We start from the raw sequence: 18,084 nt of genomic DNA, 5'->3' as shown, positions 1-18,084 counted from the left end.
CAACACATTGCACTGCATTCCAAGTAATTTACCATGGCTGTTGTAGTTTCAGATTGAAAATCTTTGTATTTTTCTTACCGCCACCATTTTTTTTTTAAAATTTCATCTGTATTATATATTTTCTTCTAGGTATTTTATCAGTCTTGGTGAGGATATTAGTAGATCCTTTTAAAACTCTTGCCAATTTTCAAAGAGAATTATCGGAAAGGGTAGATTTTCCTGATAATCCTTTTAAAATTAAAATATAACACCAAAACGTTGTTTAAGTGACATTGAGGGACTGACCTAAACCAACGAAAGCTGGGAAAGCTGTGAATAGCTGGCGCACTCTGGTCAAGTGCTCATTGTGATTATGTATTGAAGCCTGAGACTGTGGAACCTCAGAAGATTCTGAGATCAGTTCAGTTAAGATATTATCCAAACTTGGATGCTTATCTGAACCCTCGTAGTCCAGCGAATGGGCTAGACATCATCAGGATCAGGCTTTTATGTGAAAAATGTAGCATATCGTCATGGATCTGAACATGACAGCAAAATGAGGACTGAGTGATTGATAAATGGATTTTATGCAGTAGGCCTAAACTTAAATTCAGGTAACAGGCACTATCTGCCCATCTCCCATATACCACCATACCAAGCATTAAGTAGTTGCCGTGTGGGGTTTAAAGGGCTTCCCCATTTTACCAGAACTCTGAGTGACTTTACTCACTTCACTCAGAGTCCTACCACCCCATGCTCCCTACAAAGGAGAGAGGATGGAAAACTGTAGGGACCCCAGTCTGTGGGGCTACAGGATCTCAGCCTTTCCCATGAACTCATCAGCAAAATCACTGGCCTTTTACCTTGTGAAGCCCTTCATTTTGTCCTTTTAACAGCACTGGAAACTGCAAGCTGTAACTTGGGCATTAAGTTTATGTCTTAACTTACTGTGGCTCAAATGTGCTTCAGAGTAAGTGAAACATCTTCCCAGGCCTCTGCCAATTGGCCATATGTCAGAAAAAAACCCTTGTCGCCTAAGCAGGTAATTGGCTAGACCTTAAGTGTCTGTGAGGCTGGATTTCCATACCTAGTTTAGACTTCATAGGGTCCATGCTCTGTCCTCCATTCACTGCCAGCTCCATCATATGCCTCCACTCATTGAGGAGGTGGGTGGAATTTTTGGTCAATTAATGATGAGAATGGCTCTTCTTGCATTAAGTAGTTTGTGCTTCCTTCCCTGCTTTGCAATAAATAAAGCAAGTTGTCACACAGTATTTTTACTTAGTAAAAATGGACCTGAACTACAAAGTTGGAACCAATGTCTGGGCTTTCCGAAAATTTGCAGTGTGCTGGTCCAATGTTTTATTTGACCCATCTTGATTTAAAAAATAATTTTACTACATTTTATAAAATATCAGAGGTTCAAATTCTGTCCTGTTTTAGTTTTGATCCAAACTGAGCTGATTATTTTTCTGTCCAAGCCAGGTCACCATACCCAAGTATCCAATGTACTCCAGGTTGAACTGCTCTAATCCGGAACTCTCGTCTGGCAAGATCTGTAGTCCATCATGATTTTAGTTAGCCGGATGAATGTTTATCATGGGTGCAGCCAGGCTTTCTGTAGTCCCATAAAATTTGTTTCCAGTTAACAGTTCTGATTCTCAGGGTGCGTCTACACTAGCACTCTATTTCAAAACTAATTTTGAAAGTGGGCCCAATTTCGAAAGAGGCTGCGAAAGCATCTACACGCGCAACAGCCTCTTTCAAAATTGTTTTCGGCGAAAACGGGCCTGAATTTTGAAACCGCTCTTTCCATCAGGGACTGGGAAGAGTGGCCCTCTTCAAAATCAAATTTTGAAATAGTGCACGTGTAGATGCTCCAGGCCTGCAATTTTGAAATTGCGGGTCCGCCATGGTGGCGGCTCCAGGGAGCGCGGGAGACGCAGTAGCAAGCCCCGATGGGGCTCTATGGTCCCTCGGCCAGCCCCTTAAAGCCGCACGGCTCTGGAAACCATGTGCAGGAAGCTGAGAGCTTGCACAGGGCTAGAGAAGCATGAGCTCAGCCCTATACATGCTCCAGCAGCCACATGGATGTGCCACCCAGCCCATCAGTGGGATGGCGAGCCTCCCCGCACTCTGGGGCACCCCTGGAGGCCCCCTCTTCCCCACCCAAGGGGTCGCCGGAGGAGAGCCAGGGCCAGAGAAGGAGGGGCCCGTCCTGGATGGAGGCCGAGGTAAAATACCTCCTTGGCCTCTGGGCGGAGAAAGAGGTGCTGCTCCACAACACAGGGAGGTCCCGCAACACAGCTGCCTTCGAGCGGCTGTCCCTGGGGCTGCGGAAGTGGGGACACCCCCAGCACACAGCCGCTTAGGTCCGCTCCAAAGTAAGGGAGCTGAGGCAGGCCTACAGCTGGGCCAAGGATGCCCACAGCTGATCGGGGGCCAAGGCCGGCCTGAGGTGCCCACACTAACAGGCACTGCAACAGCTCCTTGGCCTGAAGGGCATCCCAGAGCCGTCGGTGGTGGTGGACATGTGCGGGCTGGACACCGACCAGGACACAGACCCGCTGGAGCAGCTGGGACCCTCCAGCCAGACCACACCTGCGGGGCTGGGGAGCGACTCGGAGGAGGGGGGCCCGTTGGTTGTCGCAGTCAGCTCTGGTACCTTCAGCCAGGTGCCCTCGAGGCCGGTGTCCCCGGACCTGTTCTCCGGAACCCCAGGTACGTGACAGGTGGATTGGGCAGCCTGGGTGGGGGGGGCATATCCCACGGTACCCTGCCCCGTCCCAGACCCAAGAATGGCACCATCCAGCACCTGCACCCATGGACAGCACCCTAGCCTGCCCGACTGGGGAGGGATGTGGGGGCCAGGCTGCAGCCAGCAATCACCCCATAGACAGGGTCCCGGTGGGCACACGGGAGACCCAAAGGGGGGTTGGCAGGGGAGGCACCACCTCGGAGAATGGCCTGGTGATGGCGGGGGTGGTGCGTGCGGAGCCCCCTGGCCCAGGCGACAGCACTGACAGGTGGCCGCTCTCCCCTTGTGTCTCCACAGCATCATCCTCTGAGGGCTGGACCACACCCGCGCCACCATCAGATGGAGCCGGAGAGCCCTCCTCCCCATTGCCCTGGCTGCCGCCTGGCCAGACCCGGAGGGCCTGATGCCAGCGGCACTACGACCCCCAGGAGGCGGCGGAGGCCCACACCACAGCCATCTGGGAGCAGACTGCAGTGCTCCGGGAGTGGCTGCTCATGGAGCAGGAAGACAGGGCCTGGCAGTGGGAGGTCTGGGACGAGGTGGCCGCAGGCCTCCGACAGCCAGACCCTAGCCGGCCCCCCCAGCTGCCCCCCCACTGCACTTGAATCCGATCACACTGTTGCCCATGAACCCACTCCCACTGACATCCCCGAACACATCGCCCTCATCCCACCCACCCTCAGCCAGTCCACCCTTCTTGCCCTGGGCCACTGGCTGATCTCCAGTGCCGGCCAGGAGGGGGATCCCCTCCCTGGCCCACCCCATTCTTCAGCCCCTGGCCAGCCCTACCTTCCCGTCCTTCCAGCCCTGACAGGGCCCCTGCACCAGGGGCGGCAGGGGCACCCGTACCCGCCGGGGATCTTGCCCCTCCACCCCTGTGGGGGACTAGGCCTGCCCAAGTCTGTGGCCCCTGACATGGGGGCATGCCCCTACCCCATTGTATATAGTTCTTCCCCAGTTCCCCCCATATCTAGCCCCAATAGGAAGACCCCCACGCCATTGGTCAACAGCTGTTTGTTTACATATCATTAGTCCCCAGTTAATAAACCCTTTTGTGCACCCCAGTGTCCCCTGTGTGTAGTGGGGGGTGGGCTGTGCTGCAGGGTGGGTGTGAACCATGTGCCAGGTGGAGGTCAGCGTGGCTCCCGCTTGAAGGCCTCCCTGAGGGCTTCCCGGACCCTAACCCCCTCACGGTGTGCCTGGCAGCATGGGGCCGTGGGCAGCTGCTCATAGCCAGGGCTGCGGTCCACAGCCCACCCAGGCATGTAGTACTCCTGCTTACCCTCCACCAAATTGTGCAGAGCACAACAGGCCACGACCACCCCAGGGACATTGGGCAGGCTGATGTCCAGCCGTGTGTTGAGGCGTCGGAAACACCCCTTGAGGCATCCAAAGGCCCGCTCAACAGTGTTGTAGGCATGGTTCAGGTGATTGTTAAAAAAGTCCTGGCTGGCGGTGGTGTGCCCAGTGTAGGGGCGCATCAGCCATGGCTGTAATGGGTACACCCCATCTGCCACTATACAGGGTGGCATTGCTGTGTCCCACAAGGGGAGCTCCTGGGCCCTCCTCCATGCACCGCCCCAGCCAGGAGTTGTGGAGTACCCGTGCATCATGGGCTCAACTGGACCAGCCAATGCATATGTCAGTAAACTGGCCCCGGGCATTGACGAGTGCTTGAAGCACCACTAAGTGGTACCCCTTGCGGTTTGTATAGCTTCCTGCGCTATGGTCTGGGGCGCGGATAGCTATGTGCATGCCATCGAGCGCGCCAAAGCAGTTCAGGAATCCGAGGGCTGCGAATCCCGCCATGGTGTCGTCCAGGTTGCCGAAGCGGACGACCCTCCGCAGGAGGAGGTGGTTGATGGTCTGGACCACCTGTAAGGGGGCACTGACATGTGGGCCTGCACATCGGGGGCTCCTCGGCCCCTGCAGGCCCCCCCACCCGGAGGCCCCCTGCCCCTTCCTGGGGAGGGTGTTAGGCCCTTGTCTGACCTGCCTTCAGGAGGACAGCTCCCATGGTGGCCTTGCCCACCCCGAATTAGTGCCTCACTGATCGATGGCTGTCCATGGTGGCCAGCTTCCAGAGGGCGACCCCCACATACTTCTCCACTGGGAGCGCGGGCTGCATGCGGGTGTCCACGTGGTGCAGGGCGGGTGAGAGCCACTGAGACAGCTCCATAAATGTCTGCTTCATCATCCTGAAGTTTGTGAGTCACCTTTCGTCGTCCCACTGGTCCAGTACCAGCCTGTCCCACCAGTCCCCACTGCTGGGGTAGCTCCAGAGGCACCGTGGGGGACGGCGGGATGGGGAACAGCAGTTGCCCTGTTGCCAGGGCCTGCAGGACCCCTGTCTGGGGGGAAGGTGGGCTCCAGGCCTTCCACCACGCCCCAGGATGGCAATGACCACCTGGGTCCCAGTGAGGGTGGCAGCATCGGCCTCTGGCAGCTGCTGCTGCTTCATTCTCCTCTCATTGTTCTTGGTGCAGAGTCCACGCAGTGCTGTGTACTGCTCTGCTGGGCTCTGTGTGTCAGGGTGTATGTGTTTGGGAGGGGCCCTTTAAAGGCGCTGCTGGCTGTGTGACCTGGAAGGGCTTGTCAGCCATGTGACCCCGTGCGTGATATTTCCCGGCTGCTTATTTCAAAAGAGCCCACATTCCTGTGTGGATGCTCTCTTTCGAAAAATGGAGGGTGTTCTTTCGAAATAGCGGATCGGTACAGCGATCCGTTTTGTGTGTGTAGCCGCGATATTTCGAAATCCCTTATTTTGATTTTGCTTTTTGATGTTCCCTCTTTTGAAATTTCTTTGTAGTGTAGACACGCCCTCAGTGTTCTCTGCTGTTATTTAGCTGTAATTTACTCCTAAATGTCTTCTAAGAGCCCAGTAAGCAGCAAAAGTGTTGGTGATATGCTAGACAACACCGACCTCCCATGGTCCGAAAAATTCACTTGTCCAGCACTGGTCAGGTCCCAAGATTGCCAGACAAGAGAGGTTCAACCTGTATTACATTAGTTTCATACCCTTATCTGATCTGCAGGCAAAACTTGGGCATAGCAGGACTTGTTAAAAATAACTCTTGTAATTCATGTGATTTGTGTATCATGCTTAGAGTTGATGTTAAACTCGCTACATATTCATTCTGACTTATCTAAGAAATATCCTATGATGTTTCACAGCGCTAGTCCTTTAAAATGTGTGGCAGATTTTTGTAGAGAAAAAGGAACTTTGCATTGCCATAGCATTTACATTTTTCTTAAATAAGCTAAAACTCCAGTTAATTTGAAGCAGAAGAAAAAGCCTTGCCTCTCAGCCGCTAGAACTGAGGTTAGCCCACATTTTACTGAATTGTTGCAGGCGGAGCCTGGAATCACTGATTAATCTCGGAATCGCCTGTTAGTTTTTCTCTCCATCCATTACTTTAAAATTTGCATAATTGTTTAAAGTTGCACATTTTGCAGATACTGTCCCTGTTAAATGGTACAAGAAGACGTTGCATTACTGACAGGATCAAAACGGAAAGTGGCACTTCTATGCAGTTGTATATTTCATAAAGCAGGCCTGTAACTGGAGTGTATTAATGCTTCCTTTGATTTTGCCCAATGCTGTTCTGTCCTGGCTTCCCACCTCTGAAACAATCCACGAAAACACTAAGGATATGTAACATTTTTTAAGATGTCCAGTTCTATGTAGTTCTTTGTAAAGTAACTTGGAATGATGATTCTAGTCCTGTAAGACATGTTCAGATAGAAACTCACATGTACACATAACACCACGTAAAGCACAAACCTGTTAAGCGTTTCACCTTTTAAGAAATGACAGAATAATTACAGGACAATGTGTCCTTCGTGACTAAAAACAACCAAGCTAAAGTGCTTTCAAGGCTGGCATGGCCCACTTCTTTACTGGCAAGCTGCATAAATCATAAGCTATTAAGGGAATGATTCATGCAATATGTGATAGCAGTGTTAATATAGCATGTGTACATATATAAATGTGTATTTTATATAAAATGTATAGCACACCGATTCTGTTCTAAATTCAATTTTTAGTTGCCTTTGCAAGAGAGAGCATACTAATAAATATAAAATATCCAGGATAGCTAGTTGTGCTTTTGTAATGAAGGGTGCATAAGTGCTTCCATTTTATATCTTTCATGAGAAGTTTTAATAGCTGACAATTCAACCTCAGGCCAAAACTCGGCATATAAGAAGTTCTCAGCCCAGCAAGAATGTTTCTGGTTTTGTGAAAGAAAAAATTCTGTTTTGATTTTTTTTGGGGGGCTGAATAAAGATTAAAATGTTGTGGTTTAGTGTTTTTAAAGAAAAAAAACTTACCACACTTACATACACAAGGCTGTATTTTTATAAATCTTTGTTGACACTTTGAGGTACATGAATCACTCTGAGAGGGTCAGTTTAGAAGGATAAATGGTAAATTTTCTTGCATGTGTCTGTGACCTGATGTGTTGGCATTGTCTTTCAGACATTGTGGATAGTCTGTACTTGTGAGATGGACTTTCTCTTTCTATATATTCTACTGTTTAGACTGAAAGGATGCTCCCTTTTTAACTAAGACCAAGGGAATCTGATAAATCTGAATGTAAGGGTGGCCCAACCTTTACAGGTTTGTGCAGAGGTTAAAGTAGTCTAGAAATCAGCCCTACAAGGAAATTGTACCTACTCCAATCCTTGGCGACTTCTCCCCAGTCTTAGCTTGGAGGGACAAAGGACCCTTTATAGATCCTCTGTGCATGAATAATTTTGCATGCAAGGACACATGGACTGTTTTTGAACACTGTCATCTGCATGTGCAGGCATTAGGGTCTGTCTTTTGTTTATGCAGATAATAGCATTTACATGCATAAAACTCATTGGGATCAGTGTCAGTAGCGCTTGAGAGGACAGGTACTTAAGGTTTGAAGGACAGATGCACAGTAGGGGACTGGTGGGATATATGATAGCTGAGTTTGGAATATTGAAATAGAGATGCCACAAAGTGAAGATAAGGGTAAATTCTCATGCGTCTGAATTTCACTGTGCAGAAAAGGAGTTTAAATTCAAAGAGCAAAGTAAACATGGTGCTAAAGATATGTAATAGAGTTGGTACCCATTTCTCACAAGCATCCCTTCTGGCTGGATGTATCTGCATCTTTTCAGTTCTGGTGATCCCTTTCGTTCTCCTGCCTCTTTTGGCCCTCTTTCTTCTCCAGCCCCATTTATCTGACCTTCCTAGCCCCCGATTGGCTATTCAGTAGCCACTTCGTGGATTGCTTCCTCACAACCACTCTAGGCCGCTTGGAGGACCTCTCCACTACTCCTTCTGGGGTTGGAATGGTAAAATTCAGAGGCTTCCAGCGTGAGACCTTTGAACATAGCCCACCCAACTACAAAGTGATTTTACATTATGAAGGATAACATTTATTTGAGACTCAATTTTTCTCTTCTTACACATATTAGTAATTTTCTGACCATTGGGGTCCAGTTAAGTGACAGCCTTTCCACCTCCCTTAATGTATTTTCAGTTGTGGCCTAATACCTGACCTTATTAATATTAGAATTGTTAAATTATTCAGTGGAGATTGTATACCATAATAGGCCAGATCCTCAGCTGGTGTAAATCTTTCACTCATGTCAGAGCTACATCAGTGTAGGCCAGCTGAAGGGCTGGCTTTATAGGTTTAGATACATAAAAGGGAGTCTACATCACTTCAGAACCCTTAATCCCTTATTTACCACCAACACCATCATATTTAGGGAAATTTACATCCAGATCCAAACTGTGCAGTTTAGCTCCTCATCTAATTTCAAGCACGGCCCAGTACCCGTACCGGAGCCATTGCAGGGTGAGAACTGTCATCTGGGATTTGATTTAAATTGGCAAAAGTTAATAAATTAAGGTATCAGGCTGATTACTTGGCAAAGTCCTTCATTTCCCACTCAATTTTTTTTTTAAAACAGTAGTGGGTCTCCTTGGTGTCAATGGGAGGTTTCCCTGAGTAAGGACTTGTGACTTTATTTCAGTGTTCAGCTTGAGTGTTATCAAGACCACTTGAGCAATGTACTTATGCATCATGGAGTGAAATATGGATGGCACGGAAGACTTAGTTCCGAGTTTCTTGGTGTGTCAGTTCTCTTTATAGATCATCTAATTGTTCTGTGAAGGCTTTTGCACTGAGAGTCCTGTTGCAGTCGTCAGTGCATACTCTCAGCTGGTGTAAATCAGTGTTGGGCTGTCGAAGTAAATAGAACACTGCCGATCTTCATGAGCTGAGGATCTGGCCCATTAGAAGTGGCGTGGCTACAAAACCTTCTGCACCACTTCGGAAGTAGTATCCCCTCAGTGCTGCTGCAGTGTAGTTTTTATGATATTTATGGGAAACCCATTTCTGTGTGGCTCAAAAGCACTAACTCACTCCCATCAACTGTATACCATTCCCACTCCATAACTATTAATATTAATAATACTAATGGTCTGAACTATGACTCTGCTCAGCATCTCCCAGTGCATGTTTGATTTCTTTGGCCTGTTTCTTAGATTGTAACTGTATTTGTCTTGATCCGTACATGTACACAAACCTACAGAGAATACTGGTAACTGAGATCATCTTGTTCAGTTCAACAGCCATGCTTAATAAATATTGTTCTATATGTGTGTTTAATACATGGAATACAGTATTAGTGGAGGCTGTCTTTATTTGTCTTGGATGACAGGTGTAATCCGGGTGCTTAATAAATAATATACACACATGGCTAATAGTAAATGTGTTGGAACATCCTCCTTTTTCACGTGCTAACCAGTCACATTTTATTTCAGCAAGAACACATTGTGCGAGCCATTCCAGCGTCTAGACTGAACTCTATTGCACGATAGGCTGTGCCAGCAATTTAGCATAAATAGTTGAGGTCGTTTTTCTAACAGGCAAGTCATTGGAAAGTGTGCTTGCAATAATTTCCTTACAATTACCTTCTTGGTGTGGAGAGTGGGGGCTCACATGCAGTGAGATGTGGCAGTAAGTATGCATGCGCTTTTCTGTTATACGCTGGCTACATCTTTGCTAAGCATAAGAAAATAGAGACATCCATTTTTCCAGCTGCACAAACAATGGCAACACAGATCAGTGACCAAATGGTTTCTAGCAATTTCTTTTTTTACATTCGTTGTTAATAAGGGGGGGGGGGGGAAATCTACCGTCAGTCCAAACGAATCTTTTAGTTAGCATATGTCTCCATTTGACAAATAAAATATGTGGATGGTCCAGAAGGTGAGACAACCTCACTAACCATATTGTGTATATATACCTCACTGTATTCTGGGTTGGAAGCTGTATAATCCATCTACATCTGTTCACTTATCATATGTGGCTAGTGATTTGGATATGATTTTTGTTCGTTTTTTTTAAATCCAAGAAGAGTCAGATTTTTCAGATTGGCTCTTCGAAAGAATGGAAAGAGTGGGAAGTCAATAAAAGATGAGGCACTTTTTAGTATGGATTGTGTGGCCATAATCACCATAAAGGCCATCACACTAATTCCATAATTCAAACTGCTTCTAGAATTCCTGACATTGTGAAATTTATTTCTCATTTATTCATATAACTTTTTGTGTTGCTTAGCAATGTGGTGTCTGTGCCTCAGAGAAGGAAACTGGTTGAAGCTTCAGATTGTAGCGTGCCTCAGTTTCAAGTGAATAAAAGCTAAGTACTGTAACATACAACATTCAATCTGAACGTTCCCCCTCTTGATCTAGTCAGCACTGCAGCTCATGCTTTAGACGTTTTTCAAGACTGCCTGAAGAAAGCACGGAAGCAGCTAACAAAGCAAAAGAGCTGTCAAGTAGCACTTTAAAGACAAACAAAATAATTTATTAGGTGAGCTTTCCTGGGACAGACCCACTTCTTCAGACCAACGAGAAGTGGGTCTGTCCCACGAAAGCTCACCTATTAAATTATTTTGTTAGTCTGTAAAGTGCTGCTTGACTGCTTTTTTGTTTTGATAGTATGCAGACTAGCACAGCTTTCTCTCTGTTACTAGGAAACATCTAAGTTTGCTTTGAGGTCCTTGATCATGGTGTGCTTAATTACTGATGCTCTGGCTAAAGAGCAATAGGAAGAAAAAGCATAGTTTAACCTTCAGAGAGCTCTTTGGGAAATGGTGGATAGGGAGAACTTCGATGTCCTTAGCCTCTGTTTGCTACAAGCTGGGAATGGTTGACAGGGGATGGATCACTTGATGACCATTCCCTCTGGGGTGCCACAGGATACTAGGCTAGATGAATCTTTGGTCTGACCCAGTATGGCCACTCTTACGTTATTTATATAGTAACTTCCCGCTATGCTGAACTCTTTACATTCATAAAAAACTGGTGATTGCCTGTACTTGCATGCAGCCTGTATCAGACAAAGATACATGGCATGCTAACTAAACCAGCATAATTTCTCTTAATAAATATCTTTTTTTTTGTATATATTTAGTGCTTTTTTCATACCACCATGTCTGATGCTGCCAGCAGGGCTCTATGCCCCAGATTCCTCCCAGTTGCAGGGCTGTAGGGTCCCCCTGCCCGCAGTCAGGGAATGAGTACAGGCACCTCTTTTTTTTTTTTAAAGCTCTGTCTATATCGGGTTTTATTATATATAAGAATCAGCCACTTCATTTTAGACCATAACTCTCACGTATCTGGTTAAAATTCCATTAGATACTTGCACCCCCAACTTGAACAAGGCACATACACACATACAGACTAAATGAGAAAATGGAAATCCAAATTACATGTCACTGCTGAATTTGGTAGCAAGAGAGTGTTGAAGAATAGATATGAATCTAGAAAGTTATTTGTGTGAAGTGCATGCAAATGTTGTAAATTACATTCACTTTGACTCTCTCTAGACTTTAAAGCCAAATAAAAATCACCTATAAATTCTTGAAGGCCCATTCCGTAGTTTTTCCCCAAGTATAATTCCTAAGACCAAGGATAGAAAAGGGTCCAGGTGGCCTGCGCTGATTATGAAAGGAATTCTTACTCCCCCTTTCTTCCTCAGGATCAAAGGCCAAAGCTTGCACTACTTAGGAATTTTCTTATTAATTGGGTTACCCATTCCTACTCTTGTTTGAGGGATAAACACTGAGTTAGCTTTTCATCCTTCAGTATGGATATACAGCTCAAAAAGGAGATGTATTCCTGAAGGTGGCAGATGGTATAGAAAGGGGAAGGAAATGCCCCCACTGAGAATGTAACATATATCCACATCTCTAAAAGTTTCTTAGAATTTACAAAGTTCTGAGTGGAAGTCAAAAGTACTGTGTATCCCCAGGAAGCTTGTATTTGCATGACCACTTACTTAGACGTGGTCTATACTAACGATCAAAGTCAATCCCAGATATGCAATTCTAGCCGCACCATCAGCATAGATGTAATCAACATATCAGCATCGACTTTGTTCCAAGGTGTAGCTCGGGGCTTTTAGGGTTCACGCTGACATCCCTTACTCCAAGTGGCAGCAGAGTGCTACAGTCAACGGCCAAGCCCAGACATCTTCACTGATGCTGTAAAATCGATCTCCAGTGGATTGATTGCAGCATGTTGAACCCACAGTGATTATAGACATACCCTCAGCACAGTACTACAGGTGCTGGACAGCTTGCAGCATCAAATGAATCCCTTTTAACTGTTCTTGAACAATTGAACCTCTGTATTAGGCGTAACCAGGCTTTTTGTCAGACATCAGGTATCACGACTTTGCTTTTCAATACATTCTTTGATAAACATATATTTGTTGTGGAGGCAAGATATGTGGCATAATATCATGTATTGGAACACTGGTGCACTGTGCAGAGACAAGTGTTTGAGTGAAAGAGACAAGGGTTTGAGCAAACCACTTGTGTTCATTGCAGCAATTGCAAAGAGGGTTCTACTTGCACGTAGTGTCTGAATTTCCTCATGCATTCCCTGTACCATGCAATAGGTGTATTTTCTCTGCTTGGCTCCTGTTTCCTTTTTCCATAAATGATTGTTCTTTAAATACCACATTGACCTCAGATGTGTGGTGACTGTTGCTCTTTCTTAAAAGGTGTTTGAGTATATTGAAATTGTTGGCTTTCATTTTGTCACGTAAATCCCCACTGCCTTTGTCCCGCTGCCCCAGGAGCAGCACAGAGAATGTGAGGGGATGGCTATTTTTCAGAAAGCAGAAAAGGCAAAATTATGCGCAGCCTTCAGTGGACATAAAGGTGGCAGGTGTCTTTTATCATCCATTTCACAAAAATCCAAGTATTTCCTCTGTGATATCTATTGGATTTTTTCTTGATTTTTTTTAGATTACATATTAAGAATTGTTTTGTTTTCTTCCCTCTTGTTTCTGGAAAAGAGATCTCTTTCCCAATGTTCAAAATTCTTATTTAAATGGCTTCAAGCAAACCTAGTTCACAAAGTAGTGCCTGAATTTTCATTTCGGATGTTTTTAGCTGAATTCTATGAAGTTGTTGCATTCATTGCCAAATACAAGAGCTGCAGTTTTAAAAAACAAAAAAGCTGGCTTATGCAAAGAAAGTTTAACAAAGCCATCAGAGTATGCTAACAAACTTTAATCATCCTGTCATTAAAGCTATGCATTGCTGCAGAATTCTGAACCGTAACATACTTCGAAGAAAGTCATAAGGAGCCAGGCTTCCAAAAATTGCACCTGAAGTTTTAATTTAATTTATGTGCATTTGGATTGCACTGTTTTATACACCCAAGATTTTGCACATGCAAAAATAGTTAATTTATCCTTGCAAATATAACTGTTGTGTACAAATCCACATTTTGGTGGGTGCCACAGTTTGGATGAGAAAATCTAAGGATTAAATTCTCTACTGATGTAATTGACTAGACTCTGCTGACATGAACATAGCCAGTGTGCACCAGCTAAATATTTGACTGGTCAGGTACAAAAACTTTAAGCACATAAAGACTCAGTCATGAATAGTGCTGAGTGCTCCTAAGAATTATTGGGCACTCAATTCCCAGGGATGTTGGTACAAGTTTAAGGCCTCAACACCCTGCAGGCCAGAACTCTAAATTACCCCTTCAATATCAGAGGCTGTGATGATGCACTTTCAAAAATTAGGCCCCAGATGCTCATTCTTTTTTGAAACAAAAAGCTCTAAGATGCTCAATGCACGTTCTTTATAAGGGTGTTTCATGGGACAGACATCTATTTTTTTCCTTACCGATTGCCTTTAAGGACCCTTTTGAACACAGTATATTCACAAAATGTTGCTTAAATTTGACTGTTTAAACTAGAATAAGTTTGAAAACTCCCTACAATGTGTTTTCAATTGCAGACCATGGCACTTTCATCCAACAATTTTGAGGAGATAACTTTTAATTGCAATAATAAGAACCACATGGGCCATGATTGATGCAAACCTGATGTTCTCTTACTTTATTAATCTTTTTAATTAGAGTCAAAAGAATGCTTTATCTGTCGAGAAGGAGACGAGATGGGTCGTGACGCACTGCTGCGCTTCTGTGACTGCAAAAACTTGATTGCTCACCAGAAGTGTGTGTTAACCTGGATACAAAAGGTGGGAGAACTAATGCAAAATATTCTCTTCTAGCTTAGATTGCCTTTCACACTGCACAGTGCACCCTGTGTTGGTGTGCTGTTATGGTGAGCTTTCGTTGGTTGTATTTGTGTTTTATAAAGTTTTTACAAATATATGGTTACACCCTCAATTGGAGGGTGAGAAAAGATGGTGGCATTTTAAAACTTCCAGGTGTCAGATCATTTACAGACCCAGGACCACGTCCCCCAAGATTCTGAGAAAATCCTATCAGGTGCTATGTACCTCTGTTCCCATTAGTTTCAGTATGAATTCAGGGTGTTCATTACTTTACAGCACCTTGTAAGACCAGATCCAGGGAGTCAACAGTTTGAAACCATTATGATTTTGTGCACTGTGGACTACACAGTAAGAACAAGATGTTGATTTTGAAGAGGTTCTGTGGCTCTTGCTTTAGTTGAAGCAGATATGGTGAGTATTTTGTCAGAATGGGTTGGTATGCTCACAAGCCTGAGATATATGAAGGGGCTGGATTCAGTTTTCCCCATAGTTCAAACTGCTGCAAAGTTATAGGTAAGGTTTAGATTTCATGTATTTTCTGACTTTCCAAAAATGTGAGCAGGATCATTAGCCACACTAGAAAACACAATGTGACATTTCCCATTTATTATAATTGCTTTTATCCTTCATTATTTTATGAGTATGGTTTTTTTCTGTATTGAAAATAGTTTACCAGGCACCAAAGTAAAAAAAAAAAAAAAAAGCAGAGGCAAGGCTTTTGTCCGCGAAAGATTGCATTCTAAAAGTATTATATATCAGGACTCTGCAGAGGAGCATAAAGTGACAAAATATAGGTTAAAGAGAGGGAAAAAAAACTACAGGAAACCCATAAACTTAAGATCTTGAAAGGAAACCAAAAGCTACTGAATTAAACCTGGTTTTTGTGGTCAAAGCCACACATTTTGCATACCTCGATACAAAGCCCATAAATTAGCCTAAGCCAGCACAGTATATTAGTGATCCTTGGCAAAACGTTGCGCAAACCTGGATCCTGTTTCTCATTTGTAATGAAACAAAAGAGCAGGGCCCTTTTCAAACTTTTGGAGTTTTGTGAACATTTTGCACTGCTCTAGCAACAACGTATAAATTACATGGATTTCAGCCAGGATTGTGGCGTGGTGTTTTGTGCTAGAACGTTAGTACATTGACCCAAAGCTCTCTGAAGTCAGTGGGAGTCTTTTGAATTCACTGGGCTTTGGACCAGGTCTCCAGTTGTAAGGTGCTTTCTGCTGCCAGCCGGGGAAGAGGGATGTTCTGTTGATACAAACAGATATTTTTTGTGTTCTGTTCCCCCCTCAATATAAATAATAAAATGGACTGGGTTTGGTGCTGGGATGGGCACAGAGTAGCCCAGGGGTGGGTAAGATCTGGCCCGGCAAGCAGCCAGATCCAGCCAGCAGGAGCCTCCCTCAGGCTCCCTGCATGCCCCATCACCACTCTGTGCTCAAAGCATGTCTCTGAATGGGGAGAGGATTTGCCTGCTGCCCCACTCCCAGCAAAATTTTGCATTTCTGGCCAATGGGAGCTGCGTGTTTGCAGGACAGGCAGTGCGTGAAGCAGCCCTGCCCCTCTAGACTTGCAGCATTCAGAGTCAGCCACACATGGCCCATGCAGCCAGTACAGGAATGTGGAAAGCAGGGAATTTACTGAGCTGCTGGCTGGGAGCTGCCCAAGTAAGTGTCTCCTGGCCAGAACCTGCTTCTGGCACTCCAGCCCCTCCACCCCTGCACCCTCTGCACTTCTCTTGCATCCATACCTCATGTAACCCCAACCCTCTCCCCGCTGCTCCTGCACTCAAACCCCTGCCAGATCCTGCCACTTCAGTCCCAACACACAGACACCTACTCAAATCCCTGCACCCGTCCTGCACTCCCTCCTACACAGCTCTCCAAATCACACCCCCCTCCTCAGCCCTGCACCCCCTTCTCCACCTTTGCCCAAGCTCTCTCCCAGATCCCACACCCTCTCCTGCACCCCGGTCCTTTACCCCAAGGTCCCTTCTACACCCAACCTCCATCCCGGACTTCTCACCACCTCCAAGGAAGAGTGCTCCTTGACCACTTTCCAAATTCTTAGAGTAGCCTCACTCCAGTAAAAATCATTGCCTGCCCCTGGAATATCCTGTTGTTTCTGTTCACATCATGAGCCTGATACTTGTAGAGGTTGCCAATATAATTGGCTCCATCTTTGCAGCTACAGTCAATTGAAGGCTGAAAATTACAAGTGCAATAAGGGCACATATATACTTTCGAGAAGATCAGCCTGCTCAGGTTCAATCTTCCAGCATCTGATTTTGCACGTCTGGTAAAGATGCACAAAATCGATCTATCTGGGGTCGGCGGTCAATCCGTGTAGTCCTCACTATTGCCGGAAGTAAGGGAGGATGATGGGAATAGAGCTTCTATCAACCTTCCTTAGTTAGGACAGTCTGGTAAGTCAATTTCCAATACGTCGATTCTAGCTGCACAAATGCCATTGCTAAAATTGCATATTTGAAATCAACTTATTTCTTTAGTATAGACTAGCTTCAGTTGTTGGCACAAATGCTAATATATCTGCCTTCCTGAGAATGGGCTTGTCTTGGGGAGTGCTGAGCATTACTTCAATGGGAGCTGCTGATGCTCAGCACCTTTTGAGACTAGGCTCTATGGCTGAAAGTTAGGTAGTGAGGTTGTTGAAATGCTAATATAGACAGCTATAAAGCTGGAGGACGAGTTGAGACCATTGTAAAATTTGGTCTTTTATTAAGCTTATGGTTTCTAGTCAAGCCAATTCTGGCACCCTAACCAAGGTAATTCAGAAAACACAACTCCACACAACTTTTTTTTGATGTAGAAAGAGTGGTGCTAGGGAGTTAAAATACCCAGCAAGCCTGCATTTGTTTCAATCTGTCACACTCAGCATGGGGATATATGGTGAAAGCATCAAGGGGGTTATTGCATCCTGGGATTCCTAGAAGGGTGTCCTGGCAAACATTACTACACACATGTTTGTCATATCTAAATTATTAAGCAATTGAATTTAGCAATAATGGCCATGAATTAACCATCTGTCAAAGATAAGAAATGTCTGCTTTAACCCTCAGGCTGCCACTGATGCCTTTATACGGTGCCCACAACATTCCTTTGGTTGCCAAAATGGAAAGTGGCAGCAGCCCAAAAGTTAACTGAGGGGGATACATTCCTTTCCACGTTCTGAGAAATGATTTGCTAGATTGTTCGAGCCAAACTTCAGCACTAGACTAGGAGTCATTTCTGCAGATTGTTTTGATTGTGAGAGAGAATTATTGTTTTACATTGCAAGCAACTTTGAATATTCCTGCCTTTCTGAGAATCAGGCGAGTAGATTTTTAATGTCACTTGATATGTTGCATATACGTTATGTAGAAGGTTCAGAGTTGCTCTGAAGCCTACTGGGTCCTCAGTATAAATTTGCCTTCCCTTCATTTCAACACATTGTCTAAATGAGGAAACAAGGCCTTTTAAAAGTGAAGTATCAGCCTCTCCAAGCAGCATTGGAGAGGTCCAATACCATTTTGAGCAGAGTGGATATTTAGTTGTCCAGCTTGTTACTTCACCAAATCAGAAAGTTGAATTGCACGCTCAATACGAGAACAAAATTTCTGTAGAACTGAATAGAACAGTTCATCCTAAAATAGACAGCAAGTACTAGCTGATGACATCAAATCATTCGTTCTTTATATATCATTATTTTTGCCGGTGCTTTTGGCTGTAGGGGAATTTGCC

At 45.1% G+C, this 18,084-nt stretch overlaps 1 protein-coding gene across 1 annotated transcript in view; it reads left to right on the top strand.

Annotated features, from left to right (window-relative positions):
* LOC142017806 (uncharacterized) overlaps positions 1–18,084 on the top strand; it is a 232,334-nt gene that overhangs the window by 22,204 nt on the left and 192,046 nt on the right. The window contains exon 2 of the mRNA XM_075003079.1: positions 14,178–14,299. Coding sequence (XP_074859180.1) covers positions 14,178–14,299 — 122 coding nt within the window. The remainder of the gene's footprint in view (positions 1–14,177; positions 14,300–18,084) is intronic.

The sequence above is a fragment of the Carettochelys insculpta genome, chromosome 9, assembly GCF_033958435.1.
Source record: "Carettochelys insculpta isolate YL-2023 chromosome 9, ASM3395843v1, whole genome shotgun sequence".
Taxonomy (NCBI): Eukaryota; Metazoa; Chordata; order Testudines; family Carettochelyidae; genus Carettochelys; species Carettochelys insculpta.
Note: the sequence above shows the minus strand (reverse complement) of the source record. Positions and strands in the feature narration are given on the sequence as shown.